This window comes from Pan paniscus, chromosome 9 (genome assembly GCF_029289425.2).
Source record: "Pan paniscus chromosome 9, NHGRI_mPanPan1-v2.0_pri, whole genome shotgun sequence".
Lineage (NCBI taxonomy): Eukaryota > Metazoa > Chordata > Mammalia > Primates > Hominidae > Pan > Pan paniscus.
The window spans coordinates 8,034,295-8,057,476 of record NC_073258.2 but is presented as its reverse complement, the minus strand read 5'-3'; the positions used below and the strand labels follow the sequence as shown (position 1 = coordinate 8,057,476).

General features: G+C 43.2%; 2 protein-coding genes across 6 annotated transcripts in view; one reads left to right on the top strand and one right to left on the bottom strand.

Annotated features, from left to right (window-relative positions):
* Window positions 1–5,377: 5,377 nt before the first annotated feature.
* Window positions 5,378–22,657, bottom strand: TRIM6 (tripartite motif containing 6). Of its 5 annotated transcripts, none has more exons than XM_008972428.4 (8): window positions 22,085–22,657; window positions 14,585–15,074; window positions 13,688–13,783; window positions 12,750–12,980; window positions 9,932–9,954; window positions 8,087–8,187; window positions 7,771–7,797; window positions 5,378–7,555 (listed from the first exon to the last, which is right to left on the bottom strand). In XM_008972428.4, the coding sequence occupies exons 1-8, from the start codon at window positions 22,228–22,230 to the stop codon at window positions 6,990–6,992; spliced, it is 1,680 nt and encodes a 559-aa protein (XP_008970676.2). In that variant the 5' UTR covers window positions 22,231–22,657; the 3' UTR covers window positions 5,378–6,989. The 5 variants fall into 5 exon arrangements, with proteins under 5 accessions (XP_008970676.2, XP_008970675.1, XP_008970677.1 ...); XM_008972427.3 differs by lacking the exon at window positions 22,085–22,657 and adding an exon at window positions 21,367–22,041; XM_008972429.3 differs by lacking the exon at window positions 14,585–15,074 and having other exon boundaries at window positions 22,085–22,152.
* LOC100983089 (olfactory receptor 52H1) overlaps window positions 21,517–23,182 on the top strand; it is a 42,994-nt gene continuing 41,328 nt past the window's right edge. The window contains exon 1 of the mRNA XM_003819043.6: window positions 21,517–21,605. The gene's annotated coding sequence lies outside the window, so the exon portion shown is untranslated. The remainder of the gene's footprint in view (window positions 21,606–23,182) is intronic.

Sequence of the window (23,182 nt, the reverse complement as noted above, 5' to 3'; positions counted from 1 at the left end):
GCAGTGGTGTGATCTCGGCTCACTGCAATCTTTGCCTCCTGGGTTCAAGCGATTCCCCTGCCTCAGCCTCCCAAGTAGCTGGAATTACAGGTGCGGGCCACCATGCCCGGCTAATTTTTGTATTTTTAGTAGAGATGGGGTTTCACCATGTTGGTCAGACTGGTCAAACAGTAAATATTTTAGGATTTGCAGGTCAAGCAGTCTCTGTTGCAACCAGTCAACACTGCTGTTGTAACTTGAAAGCAGTCACAGATGATACATAAATAAGCATGGTGATATTCCAATAAAGTACATTTACAAAAATAGGTATCAAAGTAGGATTTGACTCACACACTGACCTTTTCAGATTTCTAACAGACAGAAATGAATAAAAATGTTGCCTCTGAATTTTGCTGCCCTGTTTTGTAGGTCAATTCTGCCACTTCATATGTGTCCAACTTTGAGCAAATTCTTTCATCTCACTGTACCTCCATTTTCTCATTTTTTTAAAAAAAAGGATAATGACAGTACCTATTTTCATAGGACCACTATAAAGATTGAGCCCAGGCCATGCGCGGTGGCTCAAGCCTGTAATTCCAGCACTTTGGGAGGCTGAGGCAGGTGGATCACCTGAGGTCAGGAGTTTGAGACCAGCCTGGCTAACATGGCGAAACCCCGTCTCTACTAAAAAACACAAAAATTAGACAGGCGTGGTGGTTGATGCCTGTAATCCCAGCTACTCGGGAGGCCGAGGCTGGTGAATCGCTTGAACCTGGGAGGCGAAGGTTGCAGTGAGCCGAGATCGTGCCATTGCACTCCAGCCTGGGCAACAAGAGCAAAACTCTGCCTGAAAAAAAAAAAAAAAAAAAAAAAAGATTGAGTCCATATATATAATGTGTAGAAACGTGATTGACACAGAGGAAGCGATATAGAAAACTCAGTTGCTGTCTTCATACAAGTACCCTCAGTGGTCAGGTGGAAATGTGTGTGATTCAAATGTATGTGTTGACTTTCAGTTCAAAAATGTGAGGGTTTCCTTCAATCTCTTGAAATAAAGGCCAATGCTTAGCTGAGATAGGCAATAATGCCCTAAACTTGCAGTTCTATCTTCATTTCTCTCCTAACATTTCTCCTCTGCTTTTTCAAAGATTCCAAAATAGACTCCATTTCCCTAATTGTTTTTCATATTTTAATTATTTGCCCTTCAAATACTAGTATGTTTTCAAGATGGATAAAAATGAATCAATATTTTATTTCTTTGTTGATTCCTTATTTGACATGAGCCTGTACCTAAGCTTGCATTTATTTAAAAAAAAAAAAAAAAAAAAGCTGGGCGTGGTGGCTTATGCCTGTAATCCCAGCACTTTGAGAGGCCGAGGCAGGTGGATCACCTGAGGCTGAGAGTTTGAGATCAGCCTGGCCAACATGGTGAAACCCTGTCTCTACTAAAAATACAAAAATTAGCCGAAGGTGGCAGGCACCTTTCATCCCAGGTACTTGGGAGGCTGAGGCAGGAGAATCGCTTGAACCCAGGAGGCAGAGGTTGCAGTGAGCCGAGATCGTGCCACTGCACTCCAGCGTGGGCAACAGGAGGGAGACTCCATCTCAAGGAAAAAAAAAAAAAAAAGGTTATTCTCGGCCTCAAACATCAACCCCATGAGAACCTGAGAACTAGCCCTTCACCAATCAAATGTAATGTTTCAAATCTTGGAACCCTAAAACCCCAAATTTATCTTCTAAAAGATGGTTGAAATAAACCTTGCACAGAATATGCCTTTGTTTTATCCCCTAACTGACTGAGTCTCTGTGAAGGCAAGGGCTAGACTGTATGCACAAAGCAGTTATACAGCAAATGTTTAAAAAACTGAGAGTCCCATGGAATCAAGATCATTTCTGACAAAAGGTAAAGTAGCAAAATATTTAAATTTTAATTAAAACTAAGTTAAAATGCCAACTCAAGCAGTAACTTGTTGGGAAAAATGAAGATAACTATATTATTTACCTAGAGCAACTACATGCCACTTACATACTTTTCGTTTTTTTGAGACAGCGTTTCACTCTTGTTGCCCAGGCTGGAGTACAAAGACACAAATAGTTTAAAAGTAAAAAGATGGGGCCGGGCTAGGTGGCTCACGCCTGTAATCCCAGCACTTTAGGAGGCCGAGGTGGGTGGATCACGAGGTCAGGAGATCGAGACCATCCTGGCCAACCCGGTGAAACCCCGCCTCTACTAAAAATACAAAAAAATTAGCCGGGCGTGGTGGCGGGCGCCGGTAGTCCCAGCTACTGGGGAGGCTGTTGCAGGAGAATGGCATGAACCCGGGAGGCAGAGCTTGCAGTGAGCCGAGATCGCGCCACGTCACTCAATTGCGCCATGTCACTCCAGCCTGGGAGACAGAGCGAGACTCCGTCTCAAAAAAAAAAAAAAAGTGAAAAGATATGTTACGAAAACAATAATCAAAAGAAAGCTGGGCTGGGCACGGTGGCTCACGCCGGTAATTCCAGCACTTTGGGAGGCCGAGGCGGGTGGATCACCTGAGGTCAAGAGTTCGAGACCAATATGACCAACATGGTGAAACCCCATCTCTACTAAAAATACAATATTAGCCGGACGTGGTGGCAGGTGCCTGTAATCCCAGCTACTCGGGAGGCTGAGGCAGGAGAATCGCTTAAACCCAGGAGGCAGAGGTTGCAGTTAGCCAAGATCATGCCACTGCACTCCAGCCTGGATGACAGAACGAGACTCCATCTCAAACAAACAAACAAACAACAACAACAAAAAAAAACAAGAAAGCTGGAGTAGCTAAATTAATACCTAACAAAGTAGAATTTGGAGAAAAAGATATTAGTAGAGATAGAGGGTCATTCCATAATGAGAAAGGGGTCAGTTCATCAACAGGATGTAACATTCCTAAATGTGTATGCTCCTTACAAAAGAGCTTCAAAAATCAGAAAGCAAAATCTGATAGAATTGCAGGAGAAATAGGCAAATCCACAAATATAGTTGTAAATTTCAACACCCCTCTCTCATAGAAAATCAGTAAGGATACAGAAGATTTGAATAATATCAACTAACATGATGTTTATTGAACACTGTACCCCAGGACAACAGAATACACATTTCTTTCAAGTGCAAATGAAACATTTACCAATATAGATCATATCCTTTACCGTAAAACAAGTCTCAATACAATTAAAAAGGATTCAAGTCATATAAAGTCTGTATCTGGACCATTTAAAATTAAATTATAAGCCAATAACAAAAAGATATATGAACATCCTCATAGATTTGGGAAAAAATATAATTTTAAATAATTCAACGGTCAAAGAAGAAATCAAAAGGGAAAATAGAATCTTGAATAGAATGGAGAATATATCAAAATTTGTGAGATGCATTTAAAGCCACAGAAGGAAATGTATAGCTCTAAGTGCTATATATACAAAAAAGAACCCCATCTGATTTATTGCCTTGATGGTGATGAGTTTCACAAGTCAAAATGTATCAAGTTATATACTTTATGAAATGTATTATATGTCAGTTATATCACAATAATAATGTTAAGACAGTCCTCTTCCCCTAAAAAGATTATTTTTAAGTTAGAATCAAACTTACATGCCAGCTCTAACAAGCACTCACTTGTTGGGAAATATTAGGATAACTATACCACATGTCTAGCACTTTAGTGACAATACAGTTCTCTTTTACAAACTTTAGGCTATAGAATGGAATTAACATAGTTCCAGAAAAAAGCTGAGATCCTGAGTCCTCTATAATGGGAAAAAGGATTACTTAGGGTTCCAGGCAGTTTCCACCAAAATCCGAGTTTTCTTTCCCTTGAAATTTGATTGTACATGATTGCATACAGCTAGACATTTAAAAAATCTTTACAGTTAGGTTTAGCCCTATGGCTATTCTCCTTAATAGAAAATGAGCAGATATTGCGAATCCCATCTATGAACTAAGGATTTAAAAAGCACGTTTTCTCCCCTAAGTTTTCTTCACCTTTCTGCCAGCTTCATGCTGTTACTATTCTGGGGTACAGCAAGTGCCACAAGATGAAAGCAAGCTTGGTGCATGAATCCCACATGGAACAGTGCCACTCACCACCAGTTACATACACTCATGACCGATTGTTTTACATTAACAAGAAGTACATTTCTTTAGTATTTGATCCATTATGTATTTTTAGAGTTCTTTTTCATAGCAGTTGAGCCTACTCTATCACATGTCAAGAACAGAAGGCCTCTGTCAAGCCCCCATAACCCCTCAAGAAAAGGTCAGAGCTGTGAACTTACCCTAATAATTGTCCCCAAGTCTCAGATTGAGCAACCTTCCCCAGGTCTTACCTATAGAATTCCAGCAAGTACTTAGTTTGGCTTTCACTATTATCTAAAGTCATTCACTGGACAATACTTTGGGTTCTCCAAGTGAATTTACTTATAAAGTAAATATCACAATAAAGATGTTAAGAAAGTCCCTCTCCCTTCCAAAATCTTCTTTTTAAGTTAGCATCAAACTTAAATATCGGCTCTAGCAAGCACTCACATTTTGGGAAATATTAGGATAACTATACCACATCCCTAGAACTCTGGTGACAAAAAAGAAAAATTACTTATAAAGTAAATTCACTTGGAAAGTAAATTTACTTGTAAAGTGAGTTTACAGAAGAGAGCTGGGCTAACTCTTTTGCCTAGAACTTATTGTATGGGAAAATTAGTGGGAAGGGGATAACTACTCCAGCAGATCTTTCTCTTTCCTGAACTTCCACCAGCCCCATAGGTCCCAGTCAGCTGGCCCTATCTCCTTTTATATCTATCTCTTCCAATTGAAATGCAGACCAGGATAAGGAGTTTGCATCCAGCCTCTGGGCTTCCACAGATATGATCTCCCAAATATTATAAAACGGTACCTTAGAACAAACCAGTAGTGAGCTTTTACTATAATCTGCACTGCTTTATCTCACCATAGACACCCAAGCTGAGACTTGATAACAAATCAGTGTTTCATCAAACCATGAAGGAGCTTCAAGTGCCCAACAGACTGAGGACTAACGGCAGGGGCCAGAGTCTGCAGAATCATTCTCTGGTCATGAGCCCTTTCTATGATCTTCCAAATTTCTACACTTCTAGATATGTTGAGATCTTCTTTTCTCTGGCATTACCTTCCACAAAAATGCCTCAGGGCAGCTGGGAAGGTGCAGGTTCTGTAGAGATAAACATATGTGCCTTGAAACCTCCTCTGTATCCTGAGTCCATAGGCTTTTACACTAGGGCTCACTTAGGGACAGAAATTTCATTATAGGATCTACTCCAGAGTTGTCCAATAGGAATACAATGTAAGCCACATATGTAATTTTAGGTTTCTAGTATCCACATTAAAAAAGTAAAATGAAACAGGTAAAATGAATAACATATTTTATTTAATCCAATACAGCCGACATATTATCATTGCAATACACAAAGGAAAAGTTATTCGTGAGATATTTTACATTATTTTTTGAAGTAGATATTTGAAATCTGGTATATATTTTATACTTTGAGCACATCTCAATTCAGACTAGTCATGTATGAAGTACTCAACAGACATTGGTGGCTCCTGGATACCATATGGGACAGCCAGTGCCATTCTCATCCTTGATATTTGTTTCTACCCTCACATGTACCTCTTAATTTCTTTTATAGCTGGTTCAAAAAACATATTGCACCTCTCTACCAAAGTCCTAGCAGCTCACTCAACAGCTGTTTGTTCCTGCGCATAAAGAGAGTGTGGAAAAGCTGGAAGAAATCATCTTCTTCCTTTAAGTGCTTTATATTGTTCATATTTTCTCTTTGTATTTTCTTTCTATTCTGAGAGAAAAATATGTATTGGATTGTTTTTCTCTCCCCACTACCCTTTTGTTTTTACTGCAATTAATTTGAAAGACGTATTTTTTTTTTTATTGTTCTATTGCTACTCTTAAATGTAGAGAGGAAGGCCAAAGGTTGTAGTGAAGATTGTAGTGAAGACTCTCTTCAATCTGAGTTTGAAGCTACCCAAATTATCATTATAATGGTTTGGTTTTAGAGCTCAATCCTATACATACTTATACAAAAACAAAGTAATTTATTTGCTTATTATTGCATTTTATAGAACCTGGCAAAGATATTATAAGAATGTAAAAATACAGGCCAATTTCTTTCATTAACATAGATGAGAACAGAATCTAAACAATACGTTATCAAAATAAATCCAATATTGCATACAACAAATAATAATGGTGTATTTCAGCAAGTCGTGGTAACAAATTGAAGTAAATCAATGTACTAAGCCACATTAACAGAACAAAAATGATACACAATTGTCTCAATAATTTACAGAAAAGACATAGGTAGAATACGAGTTTTCATTTTATAGAAAAACTTGTAGTAAATTAACAGATCAGAACTTCCTAAATTTGATCCCCTGCATCAATCAAAAAACACCTGCATCAAATACTATGCTTAATGGCAAAATACTGAAAGCGCCCCCTATCCACTTCAAGACCTGTCATCAGTCAGAGATGCTTACTTTCACCACTGGGTGCATCCTAGTACTGAGTAACTGTTTAAAACAAAAGAACTGTCCGGGCATGGTGGCTCACATCTGTAATCCCAGCACTTTGGGAGACCGAGGCGGGTGGATCACTTGCGGTCAGGAGTTCGAGATCAGCCTGGCCAACACGGTGAAACCCTATCTCTATAAAAATACAAAAATTAATTGGGCATGGTGGTGGGTGCCTATAATCCCAGCTACTTGGGATGCTGAGGCGGGAGGTTCGCTTGAACCCAGGAGGCAGAGGTTGCAGTGAGCCGAGATTGCGCCACTGCACTCCAGCCTGGGCGACAGAGCGAGATTCCGTCTCAAAAAAGATTCAAAAACCAAAAAACAACAAAAGAATTGAGAACACAGAAAAACAGAAGATCAGAAGGGAGAATCACATGCTGATAAGCCTCAGGGTACTTATCAGAAGTGGGTGGGAACAGAAGAATATTCAAGAGCTTGGACGACGCAGGGTCATAGGAATTACACAGTTGCAAGGATTAAAATATGGACAAAGAGTAGTGGGAAAGTAATATTTAGAGAAAGTGTAGATGGGGAAGCCATGGTTTGTGACATTATAAAAGGAGACAGTACCAGCCTCATAATCTAAGAAAACCCCAACACGGCGAGGGGGCACTGTCATGGAGAGAAGCAGGGAAGGGGAAGAATCCTCATAGGCCCTATATTCATGGTTATGCTGTAACCCAATCACCCAGTATCCACTCTGAGGCTGATACCTGGAGTAAGCACTGTGATTTTGAGCATAATGGTTGAAAGAGAATGTAGGTCCCAGTGAATTGCTGCATACCCCCAGGATCCAGGCAGTCTTCTTGGCCACATCTACCTCCCAGTAATGCTTACCAGAGGAGAAGTGCTGGGAGCCCAGGACACTACAGTCATAATGCTTTTCCAGACAGGAAGGTCCAGATACTTTAGCTCCCACAAACCTCACTTGTCTCCGGTTTTTAGCCAGGACAAGATTTAAATTAGCTGTGTGTGGATTCAGGGTCACGTCAACTGTAGGAAAAGGTACAACATCAGCAGATGAGAATGGGGACATGGGTCTCATTATGCTGAGAAGAGGAAACACAGGAAGTGGTTGGAGGAACTGGAACTGTATGGCGGGGATAGGGGAGGCATCAACACCTAGGACCTGTGTGGCTATGTCTGGGGAGGGCATGTGAAAGGCGATCAGAATGTGCCAGCCCAAAGAGGCCATGGCTTCTACTTACCCCAGTAGCTTTGGACATCTGTCAGCTCTGTAATGATGAAAAGAGTCAATAATGTTGAATAGGACCAATTGTCTCATGTCTGGTATCTCTCTCCTTACTACATTGAGGGGAATGGTGAGGAATCCTGTGAGGATGTCACCTGACCATTTCATCTCCCCTTAAATACAAACCGCGTCTTCTTCAGCACACTATGTCCCTCCCTCTGGGGCCTCCCTCTTTGCCACTGTGCTCAAATACCGACTATAGCCTCTATCCCGTTTATTTCTTCCCACGACAGTAATTTCACATCCAAACTCTTTCCCCTGAATCTCCTTACCTCTAAACACTCGCAGCATCCTTTTCAGATCTGGGGCTCGGAACATACTTCTCAGCTTTGTAGGGAGAGCTTCTGGCTTCCTCAGGGTCCAGAACTCACTCCTAGAAAGGACAGGACTTCTGAGTTCCCACACTGCTGACTGTGGGTTCCTCCACCACCCATCTCCCTTACCTCCCAAGCCTCCTGATGAATTCCAATCCTCCTTTCTGAATACACTTAGCATCATTCTGCAAACAGCCCTGGCACTGGAGCCAGAAGAGCTAGACTAGAAACTATCATCTCACCATCTGCATAAACTTGTGTAAGATTTAACTTTTTTTTTGAGAAGGCATCTCGCTCTGTCACCCAGGCTGGAGTGCAGTGGCACGATCTCGGCTCACTGCAACCTCCACCTCCCAGGTTCAAGCGATTCTCCTGCCTCAGCCTTCTGAGTAGCTGGGACTACAGGCGCGTGCCACCACGCCTGGCTAATTTTCTTGTATATTTAGTAGAGATAGGGTTTCATCATGTTAGCCAGGATGGTTTTCATCTCCTGACCTCGTGATCTGCCCTCCTCAGCCTCCCAAAGTGCTGGGATTACAGGTGCAAGTCACTGCGCCTGTCCAAGATTTAACTTCTTAAAATCTCATTTTGTTTTTCTGTTGTTGTTTTTAGAAAATACTATAATTTTCCTTTTTCTGTGTCCTAGAGATGTTATGCAGTTCAGTAAAATAATGGCTTGGAAATCTTTTGCTACCTCTAAAAAAAGATATAAAATATTTAAAATCAGAGGGGTTGAAGATGTCTGGGTTGACAGGCAGAACACCAGGGGCCTATTGCTGGGGCTTTGAAAGTATCAAGTGAAGGGGTTTCTTCAGAAGAGTCTGTGGGCTTAGGCCCTGGGATTTCTCAGAAAACCTTCAAAACAGCATTTTAGGATTTGCTGTCTCTGGGAATGTTATGCCACTAGCTGGAGAAAAGATGTCCTCACCTCCAAACGGAGAGTACAGATTTCAGAAGGGACGATAGGGTTCCTATTTCATGTGTCTGTGAGGAGCATGGAGGAACCAAGTGTGCAAGCAGCTTGACATGTCACCTTGTTGGATGAGACTCTGGAGTATGTGACAGAGAACATGTTTGATTCCCAGGCTAAGTTATTATCCTCCAGAGCTCGAGTTTACGTTTTTACTGGAATTGAGACAAAAGAAAATCTACTAGGGAGCAAGGCCTGGGAGAAAGAAAAACTTAAGGCAGATGTGCCAAGACCAAATTCTTAGACCTTGAGAAATAATGCAGATGGGAATGTCACTCTGATAAAATTCACGGGCAGGAAGTTGAAGTGAGCCGAGATCACACCACTGCACTCCAGCCTGGGCGACAGAGTGAAACTCTGTCTCAAAAAAAAAAAAAAAAATTTATGGGCAAAGAAAATTCCTGTGTATTTTGAGGTAACTATAAACTTAAGAATCAGGGATGAAAGCAGGCACAGAGGTTTATGGAAAAGTACACTAACAGGGTACTTGGGGAGTCACTGATACTGCAACTCTTTATTCATTTTTTTTGTTTGTTTGAGGCAGAGTCTCCCTTTGTCTCTCAGGCTGGAGTGCAGTGGCGCAATACTGCAACTCTTTATTCTAAATAACAGTACTGTCCCCACCTACTGACCTCCCATCACCCACATTTTCCTACCAGAGAGGCCAGTTCATCCCCTTTATTTGGGGATGCCAAAACTCTCATGTGATGCGCGATTCAAGACTACTCTCTTGAATCTTCCCCACTCTGATTCTTCTTCCCTTTCCCACTGATCATGGGTAAAGGAATCATTTGTCAATCCAGGGGAACTACCTCATGTTCTCCTACACATACCTTTCTGTGACATCACTCACATCCTAGGAAGGAAAAAGACAGGTTAAGTCAAGGAGTAACAGGTCATGCCCTTATCCACATTTCTCCTTCCATGTCCACTACCCCATGATATGATACAAATAAAGATAATCCTAATGTGGAGGCCACAAAGTAGAGAAAAAACTCAGGGCAGACTGTCCCTAAGAACCCATATGAAGACATCAAAAAATTACTCAATTGACTCATCAGTGTCTTGATTTTTACAACATTGTGTGTGTGCATATGTGTGTGTAATGTTATGTATGTATAGCATGTATTATTTGTCAGGCATTGTGCCTGGCCTAGAGAACCTCAGATGATGAAGTCATAATTTCTATCCTTGAGTAGCTTACATCCTGTTCTGGTTGCTGAAGATACAGGCTCATGGACTTTAAATATGGTTGTTTCTCAAACTTCACCTTCTCTAACCCTCTACCCTACCTTTGCTGACTTCATCCATTTCCTTCATTTTAATGTACACATGTTGATGTTTCTCAAATCTGTACTTCTGCTCAGCCCCCTTTCCTTATGATTTTGATTAATATATACACCAGCAAATGAGTCACAGGTACCTCAGATGCAAGATGTTTAAAAGAACTTATTTCGGCAACTCTTGTCTCCCTTCCATCCTACTGAATCACACTAGCAACCACTTAAGTCACCAAATTTAAACAAAATAGGAAATAACTACCATATATTCACCCTGGCATCCTATCTTTGCCCAAGTCAGTCCACTTCACATCCTTAATTTCATTTGGTCACCAGTTGTTCACCTTTATTACTGCCACTGCTAGTCTCATTTCTGTGGAATTGGCCTGTTCCTTTCTATTTGCTCTTTTTATCTTGTGCTCCATACATCTCAATGACCCCGAAGAAAAGCTTAAGTTTGGTCCACATAATACAGGATTAACTATTTTCTCTGTATTAGGGCTGTTTATGGTGGCATTTCATAGAGACACAACTCAAACTGGCTTGAACACAGAATGTGGTAGAGGTGCTGTCTGTGTCAATTTGCAGTAAATATCCAGGATTGTATCAATCTTACATTGTGGCTGTACTGAGGAACTGAAATGATCAAATCGATGTGCTATTTCATGTGGCTACTTCTCTTATGTTGGCTTTATGTCCATATTTTGAAGCTTTTATCTTGGCTATAAAATATTTTTTTTTTTTTGAGATGGAGTCTCGCTCTGTCCCCCAGGCTGGAGTGCAGTGGTGCGATCTCGGCTCACTGCACGCTCCGCCTCCTGGGTTCGCGCCATTCTCCTGCCTCAGCCTCCCGAGTAGCTGGGACTACAGGCGCCCGCCATCGCGCCCGGCTAATTTTTTTGTGTTTTTAGTACAGACAGGGTTTCACCGTGTTAGCCAGGATGGTCTCAATCTCCTGACCTCTTGATCCACCTGCCTTGGCCTCCCAAAGTGCTGGGGTTACAGGCGTGAGCCACCGCGCTCGGCCTTGGCTATAAAATCTTAATGGGCAACAATTCACACAGATATGGAAAAGAGAAAGAACAATGTCTGTGATGGGAAAATTCTAGAAAGTTTATTTTTAGAAAAGACTACTCAAGTTTAAATGTCCATGGGGCAGTCATACTAATGAATGTGGAAGTGTCTAAACTAGCAATATGAACTGACGATTCATTTGCATTTAAAAAATATTTACAGTTTGAGCGCTGTTGAGGAGCCAGAACAAAAGGTGAAGGAGAAAGTGTCAGGGTAATAATATCAATGATGAGGACAAAAAGGCAAGAAGAATAAAATGAAGATGCAAAGCAGGAAGCAGTGAATGAGAAAAAGCTGTAACAGGCAGAAAGTAGCCACCCACGGCTCTAATACTAAGACCCAAGAATATGTAAATAAACAATTATTCCACCAAGAAAGAAAGAGCAAGAGGAAAGCACGAAGACAAACAAAATATAAAGAATATCTTACACTCTGAAGGTTACAGAATATCACAAGCTACATCATGCCTCAAATTCACAACCACACTACTCATTCTATGCAGAAAATAGCTGCTAGAATTTCAACCTCAGTTCAAGTCCCTCCATCAAATCTCTCTAGGCTTGATACCTTGTAATCTGCGAACTACACACATACAGACCAGAGCCCAGACCCCCAAAACCAGTTCAAATATCAATTGCTACAGTATGTTAAATGATTCTGCTCTAGAGAAGAGAGTGAAAACAAAGAAGGGCTGGTAAGACATCATCTCTAAGAATTTAGCTTGGCCTGTGACTAAGCTGGGTAAGAAGCACTTGGCAAATTCCCAACACAGCATCAGAGACGAGAGGTGCCTAATGAACAGTGGTTCTCAACTGGGAGAGCACTGTGTTCACCCTGGGGCTATCGTGGCAATGTCTGAAGAAATTTGGGGTTGTCACATCTGGGGTGGTGCTGCTGACATCTAGTGAGCAGAGGCCAGAGACGCTGCTAAGCATCCTACGATGTACAGGAGAATCCCACGCAGCAAAGAATTATCCAGCCAGAAATGTAAATAGTGCCAAGACTGAGAAAGAAAGAACAACATCACTGGGTACAACAGATCTTCTCCACAGCATCAGATAAACTTTTAGACAACCCTTTATAAATAAAAATGGGACTTTCCCTTGCATTTGTACTCTGAATTATCTTACGCTTTACTCCATACCTCTAAACAGTTTAATAGGGGATAGGCACTATAGCGCCAAAGGAATGTTTTTTCTTGTCCCCGCAACGATGGTAGTCTGATGTCCCAGAAAGGAAGGAAAGTTCGTTTCTCTTTTCCTTGACTCTCAGATCTGGGCTCCTTCACAAGCCTTACCTGCAGCAGCTCCATTGCTGACCCCTGACATCGACGCTCCAGATCCGAGATGAGCTCTCGCAGCGACTGGGTCTGGTGGACCAGATCATTCTCAGCCTCTTCTATAATTCGTAGCCCCTTCTTCTCTTCCTGTTCCAGCTTCTTCAGCTCCCGCTGCTCCACTCTGTCTAGGATATTTCGCAGCTGATTAAACTCTGTCTGGATCCTGCATCTCTCAGGCTCCATCTGATTCTTCAGGAACAGGGAAGAAAAAGAGGCTGCTAGTCGGTCACACTGAGGGTCTCCTCTATTAAAAGCGGGGGAGTTGGGCTCAGGACTGCTTTCCTGGGCCAAGCCTCCCAGGGAGAGGGAGGGTAAATGCTGCAGGAGAAAGCCTTTGTAGCCTGTTCTTTCCTTCTTTTCTCCCTTCAGCTCTGCCCCGACCATTGGCCCCGGGCTGCTTTATCTAGGCCATCTAGACATCAACTGTGATTCCTGGGTGACGTTTAGATTCCAGGAAGCCTCCCTCACCTCTGCATCAGCCTCCTCTTCCAATTTTGAGTACTGAGGTGGAAATTACTGGCCTGTGACTAACCTGTCTCAGATCTGGGCTTCTTCACAAGCCTTACCTGCATTTTCCCTTGCATTTGTACTCTGAATGCGAGGGAAAAGCCAAAGAGACTGAAACTGTAGAGCAAGACCCAGAATTATGAATTGGGGCGACCCCTAGCCATGGTTCCTCTGCTATGTGATTGTCTCCTAGGTTCAGTTTTGATATATTTGCTATTTACCTCCTCTCCTCCCCCTGTTTGGAAGGAATATAGTGGAGGACCAGGCAAAGGGAAGCTCTTCTAGTCATGGCATCAGAGGACAGACAGGACAAGGACTCCTTTGCCCTCAGCTCCTATGACCTGCCATGATTCCTGCCCCAGGACATCTTCAGAAAAAGTCTCCCTTGCCTTCCAGGATGTCTTCTTCTCTCTGATAAAAGCTGTTAGCTTCTCAGCTTCCTGCTCCTCGTTCTTCAGCTTCTTTAGAGACTCCTGAAACTTCTCCTGGAAGAAACAAATCAGGTCAAGCAGGATCAAGCCTTCAGTTGACTCAGTACCCAGACACAGAATGAATGGGACAGAGATTCTGCTAACCTCAAAAGAAGCCTGTCCTAACCTAGGATGAAAACTTGACAGGGCCAACAAATCTTTTATATATACACGGGATGAAAACCAACAGGGATAGGCTGATTCTCCATCCCCCTTGGGAAGGTGCCTGACCACAAAGCACCTGTGGCTCACGCCTGTAATCCCAGCACTTTGGGAGGCTGAGGCGGGTGGATTGCCTGAGCTCAGGAGTTTGAGATCAGCCTGGGCAACATGGCAAAACCCCATCTCTACTAAACACACACACACACACACACACGCACACACACACAATTAGCTGGGCATGGTGGTGCACACCTACAGTCCTAGCTACTTGGGAGGCCAGGCACGAGAACTGCTTGAACCCGGGAGGCGGAGGTTGCAGTGAGCCGGGATCGCACCACTGCACTCCAACCTGGGCGACAGAGCGAGACGCCTTCTCAAAATAAATACATGAGGAAATAAATTCCTTTACCTTCCCTGCCAACATATCTCCACACTCAATCAACCAAGTACCCCTTTTACCCCGAGCAGCTCTATCTACTCAATCTGGAATAGCAAGTAAATGATAAAGAATCTATTCTTAATCAGGGAGGCAGTTTCCAGGTTCATTCTCTAGGTAAATAAAGACTACAAAGAGATTAGATCAGAGCATGATAAAACGTTAAAACCTGCCAAAGACCCTGTTTCTCTGTCTCCCCTTCCATCCTGGGGTCTCACCTGGTACTCCCGGGCAACCTCCTCCACGAGGAACGTGTGGTGACCACGGTGCTCCTGAGACCGCTCACAAAGCCAGCAAATGACCTTCCCATCCTCCTGACAGAAGAGCTGCAGTTTTTCTCCATGGTCTGCACAAAGAACTGCTTTCAGCTGCTTCCCAGGGCCCAATACTACCTCTCTGAGCCGCCTCACTATGTTGGCCAGATGCCGATTAGGCCGCAGGTTCCCTGGCTGGTAGCTGGTCTGGCACACAGGGCAGCTTCTTTCCCCTTCTTGACCAATCACTGATTCCCTGCTATTTGGTGTGATGCAGGCTTGGCAGAAGCTGTGGCCACAGTCTATGCTCAGGGGTTCTGTTAGGAGCTCCAGGCAGATAGGGCAGGTCACCTCTTCTCGTATGTCCACCAGTACTGGTGAAGTCATTGTAGCTACTCTCCTGGCTCCTGCCTGCCCAACCCTGATTTCTAAGATGTTTCCTGCCTGTAGAATCCTAGGTAGATGAACAAACAAAAAAAGGATCAGGGTAAGAAAGGAGGGAGAATAAAGGAATACTGACTGCCCAGTCCTGGATAAAGAGGTCAGACACCTGGGGTAACAAGGGCTTCTCATTCTCATATCCAATACGTTCTTTATCCCGGCTCATACAAGGCACCAATTTCTCCCCATATTAAAGCAGTGATAATTTCCTCTTGCTCCTATTGAATGGAGACAAACTGAGGCCCTGGAAAGGAGGGGCCTGTGTGAGTCACTGTCTGTGTGATCTTTTCTTTTTTTTCTTTTTTGAGATGGAGACTCACTCTGTCACCCAGGCTGGAATGCAGTGGTACAATCTCAGCTCACTGCAATCTCCGCCTCCCAGGTTCAAGCAATTCTCCTGCCTCAGCCTCCCGAGTAGCTGGGATTACAGGCACGTGCCACAACACCTGGCTAGTTTTTGTATTTTTAGTAGAGACGGAGTTTCACCATGTTAGCCAGGGTGGTCTTGAACTCCTGACCTTAAGTGATGCTCCTGCCTTGGCCTCTCAAAGTGCTGGAATTACAGGCATGAGCCACCGCACCTGGAGACTGTGTGACCTTTTCTCACCCAAAACATATCCTCAATGTTAAAAGCACCTAAAACACACTGCTGCCTCAGGATTTTTGCATTTGTTGTTCGTGATATAAAGATGACCCTTTACTCTGCTATCTGCATGACTTACTAGCTTCCTACCTATTCCCTTATCAGAAGGGTCTGCTCTGACTAGTCTATTTAGAGCACAGCCACCATACAATCACTCTCCATATATTTACCTCATTAGGGAGTCTTGCTCTGTTGCCCAGGCTGGAGTGCAGTGGCGCGATCTCAACTTACTGCAAGCTCCGCCTCCTGGGTTCAAGCCATTCTCCTGCCTCAGCCTCCCGAGTAGGTGGGATTACAGGTGCCTGCCACTATGTCCGGCTAATTTTTTTTGTATTTTTTAGTAGAGATGGGGTTTCACTGTGTTAGCCAGGATGGTCTTGATCTCCTGACCTCGTGATCCGCCCGCCTTGGCCTCCCAAAGGGTTGGGATTACAGGCATGAGCCACCGCACCCGGTCTATTTTACTTCTTACACCACTTAATGTAGATCTTTACTTGTTTGAATCCTCGCAGTGAAATGTAAGCTCCATGAGATCTGAGACTTTTTGTTCATGGTTGTATCTTCGGCAGCTAGCATAGAGCCTGACATACAGGTCCTCAACTTTGGATGAATGAGGGGGTCAGAACCCCCTCATCCTCTACAGTGATCATCTGTGACCTTTCCATGAGCTCTTTCACCTCTCTGCCATCACCTTTGCATCACTCTCTGGTATCTGATCTCTAAGACTGTGAAAACACTTCCACTTCTTAACGGCCCTGCTCCACATAGAGCCCTCTCACCACATGCTCGCCTTCTCAGAAAAAAACCAAAGAAACAGCAATGGCCACAATAAGGGGTGGTAATTTTTTTGTTGTTGTTGAAACTGAGTCTTGCTCTATCGCCCAGGCTGGAGGGCAGTGGCACTATCTCGGCTCACTGCAACCTCTGCCTCTCAGGTTCAAGTGATTCTCATGCCTCAGCCTCCTGAGTAGCTGGGATTACAGGTGAGCGCCACCATGCCCAGCTAATTTTTGTATTTTTAGTAGAGACAGGGTTTTACCATGTTGGCCAGGCTGGTCTCGAACTCCTGACCTCAAGTGATCTGCCTGCCTTGGCCTCCCAAAGTGCTGGGATTACAGGCGTGAGCCACTGCGCCCAGCCTGGGGAGGTAATATTTTTACAACTCATGATTCTATAACCAGTTGTGATTTAGAAATCACATTCTCTTGCCTTCTTTATCCCTCATGGACAACTCTGCATAAATAAGAGTATTCTCCGTTCTTTAATAAGAAGAGACATTAAGTGACTTTACACAATCATGCACCTTGTAAGTTGTAGAATTGGCATAACCTAACCTTTCCAGGGTGCTAGTTCAAAGCTTCGTCCTCAAACTCATAACTTTGACCAAAGACAGTCAGTAGAAAAGGCTGTGAAAGTCAGGCATGGACCAAGTGCTTTCGAAGTATGGAAATGAGAGAGATCCTATCTGATGATGGGATTTTGCCAGGGCCTGTCTTAAACTTCAGCAGGATCCTAAGGGGGTCCATATGTAAGGAGAGGTGGCCGGTAAGGCAGTTGAGGCCTTTATATCCTCATTGAGAAATATGACCTTTATTCTCTATTTTTCTTGGAAGAGTTGTTGATAAATTACATTACCATTGTTTAAAATCACACTGAGAATACTCTTTAGAAAATTTTTAAAACTGTTTCCAGCACTGAGTTATTTTCATTGGGAGCCATTTGTTCTGCTTGTCTACCTGGAGTTGTGTTTGGGCCACCAAAGAAGAGCCAGCTAACACTGGCTATGTGAAGCTCTGGCCCTGGTTCCAGGCGTGACCTCGCTGTTCTGAACAGGCCACAGTGCGTAGGGAGCAGGCGGGATTCTCTAACTTGTCTTTGGCTGGTTTCCCAGCAAAAGTAAATGTACATTGATGTAAAAAACATAGTCCGTGTGGGCCTAAACACAAGGCCCTGTAAATTGTACCAATTTACCCCCATCTTGAGGACCTGGTGGATTTAAAAAGTATATCAAACTGCCTCCCAATAACAACACTCCCCTTAGAAGAAAGGGCCTGAGAAAGTGTCTCAGATAAGGGTAAGAAAAAGTCATGGGACATAAGCATAAGCCTCCTAGCGGCCCTGCTGGGGGATCTAGCGAGCCGAAAACAGGTTCTTGGTGCTGCCATCTAGTGTTCGGTGGTGCTTCTGCAAGTACTGGCCTGGCTCTTCAGCTTTGCCATGCTTAGCAGCAGCAATGCTCACAGCAAATATTTACAGAAAGCCCATTAGGTATTCAGCAAGAATTTAATTATTTTGTACATAATAACTCAGTAATTCCACATAACAACATTATGAATGTCCCTTAAATCTCATCTCATAGTTGTATAAACTGGTATTTAGTAGATCCTTCAAGTGGCGGGGCCGGTGTTGAATGCAGATACGCAGGCTGCAGAGCTGGAGCTCTTATTACTCCCTTATATTCCTCATCTCCATAAAGGGTGCAAAATATAATTAACAAATTAATGAACTCTGTGCATCTAACTGGTAGTACTAATTGGTGTTACAGATGTATTTACCTATCATCTGAGAGTCTGTTTAACCAAATAAATCACACCTGTGGGAACTGCACTATTATTTCCTTTGTTAATATCTCCTACCATACCCACATCATCTCACTTAGCACACTGCACTATAAAGCTCTATTGCCTTTGATAATAGAGGCAATAGAGGCTCTATTTATCTTCCAGGTGCCCCAGACCTTAGCACTGCAGCTAACACAGGAAATGATCAATTAACTTTATAATGGATTGAAAATTATAACTTACTGCTGAGCTTATAGTTGGCCTTGATGTTGGCACTAGAGTATAGAAATAAATGTGCTATCTTATGAAAGTGTTACTGTTAAAAAATAATTGCATTGGCCGGGCGCGGTGGCCCAAGCCTGTAATCCCAGCACTTTGGGAGGCTGAGGCAGGCGGATCACAAGGTCAGGAGATCGAGACCATCCTGGCTAACACGGTGAAACCCTGTCTCTACTAAAAATACAAAAATTTAGCTGGGTGTGGGGGCGGATGCCTGTAGTCCCAGCTACTCGGGAGGCTGAGGCAGGAGAATGGCATGAACCCGGAAGGTGGAGCTTGCAGTGAGTCGAGATCGTGCCACTGCACTCCAGCCTGGGCGACAGAGCGAGACTCCGTCTCAAAATAAATAAATAAATAAATAATAATAATAATTGTGTTGGTATTATATTTTAATTGAAAGTCCAATTCCAATTCATCTTCCCCAACAAACACATGCACACTTTCATTTCAGGCAAAACTGTATTTAGCGTACCCAATTCTCTTGAAGGAGAACTACTGCCTCATAAATGCAATGTAGTAATAGTCCCAAACTGAAAAGAATCCATGACATCACTAACTGGTAAATGAACAAACTGTGGTGTATCCATACAGTGGCATATTACCAAACAATTAAACTGTTAATATATACAACAAGATAAATCTCAAAAGCATGCAAAGTGAAAGAACCCAAACATCAAATTTAAGTTATTGTATGATGCTATTTATGTGAAATCCTAGAAAAGAGAAAGCTATGGTATTTGAAAGTACATCAGTGGAAGCCAGGGCCCAGGAGTGGGAGAAAAGTTTGAACTGCAAAGGGCATAAGGAAATTTGAAGGGTGACGGAAATGCCCTTTATGTATCATGATCATGGTGGTGGTTACACAGCTGACTGCAACTGTGAAAATTCACAGAACTGTATGCTTAAAATTTGTAACTTACTAGATAGAACTCAATAAACTGACAGAAACAAAAAAATACAAGAAAAATTAAAAGCTTGGTTTCTGATCTTCTAAGCATAATGGAACTGTGTTGTCAAACATGTAGCCAGATATGGCTATTGAGCATTTGAAGTGTGGCTACTCAGAAATGGGTTGCTTTAGGTACAAAATACACATTGGATTTTGAAGATTTAGTTTAAAAAAGTTAAAGGAGCTTATTAATTTTTTTATATTGATCACATGTCCTAATTGTATTTTGCATGTATTGGGTTAAATGAAATATATTAAAATTAATTTCACCCGCTTATTTTTAATGAGGCTACTTGAGTATGTAACATTACATATGTGGCTTCATTCTACTTCTAGTTTATTATATGTCTTTTTTTCCTATCTAATATGCGCTGTAGATATTCATCTAATACTCTCTTTAGACAGAGAAAAATTCTTGAGCAGAAAAAAGATTTGTAAGAGTTGAGGTCTCTTGTCAAAGCTGAGGCCTGGGAAAGAAATTGTGAAGGAGGGGAGCATACAGTTAGCATAGGTTGGAGTGACCCTTGCCCACACACCAGCAAGCCCTGACTGCCCACTGCAGCTAAGTGCAGCCCAAGGGAGATATGGCAGGCTGCCAGTTTCCAACTGAGGCCAAGTCTCCAGAGCAGTGTGGATGGGCTGAGAGAAGGCATTCTGACTGTGAAGAGTGCAGACGAGAAGAGCCTGCAGTCCCAGAGCCCAGTGCATCAAATTAGCAGAAGAAAGAGCCCAAATTCACAACCAGGTGGGACCAATTAAATCAGAACCAGACACCTGAAAAAGGTCTGCTAACTAGCAACACTGCAAGCACTTGGAGTTCTTCATGCAGAATCTCAGTCTTTCTTGGAATGATTCAGAATCTGCACTTTAATATTAAAGTTCTCTAGGTGATTCTTATGCACATTAAGGCTTCAGAAGCACTGCCTTAGATAAAGGACCTTCTTTCCCAGGTGGATACAATTTAGGGTGCAAAACAGCTAGAAGAGGGAGGGGTACAGAGAATGGCCTGCTATTTAGATATGAAGCATCTTTTAGAATGGAAGCTTGCATCGATATGAAAATGGCTTTCAGAATAAAAATCAGTGACTCAGCAGGGGATACTGGGGCTGGTGTAGGCTGGGGGTTCAGAGTTAGGAATGACAGAGCGGGCCTGTCCACCAGCTGGGAGCCCTAGTGAAAGTGGAATAAAATAGGTGGCAGTTGCATTTATAAGTGAGTTGGGCTTGAGTTCTTGCACTTTAGGAATAACATTTTTTTTTATCTTTGTGTAGGGTTATATTTAACCTATTATCTGCAATTGAAGGGAATATTGAATTGGAACATAATCAGTTTCAAAACAAAAAATTTAATTTCCACTTCAAAAGAATTTCTACCCCCTGCATTTCAGAAACCTATAATTTAAAAATTGTTTTGATTGTGCATTTTTTTAAAGCTAGGCATGGAGTTTGCCAGTAATAATGACCATAATTTGTGTCAGGCAGCCTCCTACGTGTTTAAATCTGTCTCACTTAATCCTCACCAAAACTCTAAGATATACATATTACTCCGTCCATCTTATAGATGGAAGAAACTAAAGCTCAAAGAAGTCAAGTTAACAGTCTTCGGGCACACAGCCAGTGTCTGTCAGAGTCAGGATTTGAACACATGCAGTCTGGCTGCGGCATCTCTGCTCCTAACCACACATTTCTGTCTCTATTGACTGACTGATTAAAAATAAAATGTCTCTAACCTCAGTGGGGTCATTTGCAGTGAGAAAGAAAAAGAAATAAAGATATAATGAGTTCCGAAAGGGAAAGGACCTTATCTCTTTCACTGCCCTGTCACCTCTGCCAGAAGTGACAATAAGAGCCAGTCAACAGAACGGTAGACATACCTCTCTGACCCGCACATCTGGGGAATGAGAAGCCAAGAAGTTCCAGATGTAAGCAATATCAGGTGGTCAAAGCTCTTCAGAGCAATCCAAGGCACCTTAAACTAATCTTAAGGAACAGAGCGCGCTCACTCGGCTTTTATCTAAACTCAACCACGCATGACTCCGCTCCGTTCCGTTCCGAGAAAGGCAGGGGATCCCTCCTCCGCCAGCCTTTGGCCGTTGAACGGACAGACCCACAGGTCAGGAGTCTGCGGAACGCTCATCTCCCAACTCCTTCTGGGAGGAGTCGGGCCGCCTGGGGTGGGGGATAAATGGTGCTCACTTCCTGGAGCGGCCAGGCTGGAGATGGGGGAGGGGATGGGGGAAGGGGGAAGGGGGAACGGGGAAGGGGGGGAAGGGGGGAAGGGATGCTGACTCTGAATCCACGCCTGACAAAATGGTTTGCAGTGATTCCCTAAAGCAGTTTCCAGAGCTGCCTCCTCTACATACTTTAGCTTGTAGAATAGAGGTTTAACTCTCTTTACACGGCCTATTCCCAGCTGCAAAGGTGCCTCTTCTGTGCTCCCTTCCCAAACTTGAGTTAACTTGAAAATGCAGAAGTCTCCCTCATTCTTCTTTCACCCGTGAACCACCCCCAACCCGACCTGCAGAGCGGGTCAAACTCTCCAGACAAGTGGGGACGGCGGTAGCTGGCCAGAAAATAAACTTGCTCACTAACCTGGAATCTGCGGCCTGGATCAGAGCCAAGGACTTGAAGCAGCCGCGTCCTCCACCCAGGCCGAAAGACTCAGGGGGGAAGGGGCGGGGCCTGGGGAGGAGGAGGGTCAAATTGTCCAGCCCCGCAGGAGATCCAGCCGGTTCCATGGGTGTGGTCACCAGTGACCCCCTCAGGTGGTAAGGGAGATGGAGATAGTTTCTGAGGCCAGGCGCGGTGGTTCACCCCTGTAATCCCAGCACTTTGGGAGGCCGAGGGGGGCGGATAACGAGGTCAGGAGATTGAGACCATCCCGGCCAACGTGATGAAACCCTGTCTCTACTAAAAATACAAAAATTAGCTGGGCGCGCCTGTAGTCCTAGCTACCCGGGAGGCTGAGGCAGGAGAATCGCTTGAACCCGGGAGGTGGAGGTTGCACTCCAGCCTGGAGACAGAGCGAGACTCTCTCTCAAAAAAAATAAAAAAGAATTTTTGAAGGTAGCAACGCAAAGCTGTTCATCTTCCCTGATGAACGGCAAATCCGGAGGCCTTTGAGAACACCAGGCCAGAGATGAGCCTTGTAAATTGTCTGCAGTGTACTGTAGCTTTCTAATATCATATCAGAGTTTAATTACACTGATAATACGCCTGTACTCCATATAGACGTATTAATTTAAATATCTAAATAAACACATAAAGTTATACGAGTAAAAGATAGCCCCTTCGCATAATGGCATGTTTTGCCAAACGATCATTAAAATTCATCAGTTTAAAATTACACGTATGTATGTATAAAGCTGTGTGTGTGTATCTGTAATTTTGACCTATATAACTAGAAGACAATCTTTGTTTTTATTTAGGTCTGATGAATACATGTAAAGCTTATTGAGCCTCAGAACTCTAACTACAGGGTTTCAATAGCACAGAAACTCTGAGAAGAAAAAGAATGTCAAAGTTCCTCCCTAAGGAGACTGATTAGATGAGTATTAGCTTGCCTTAGAAGGTGGCTTGGGGAGGGAGGTATAGAGAAAGAAGGGACTGGGGTGTCCATATGAAAGTCTGGACGGAGGATTGGGCAATAGGGAGAGAGCTGGGTTAAGTATCAAGAGATTTCTCTGAACA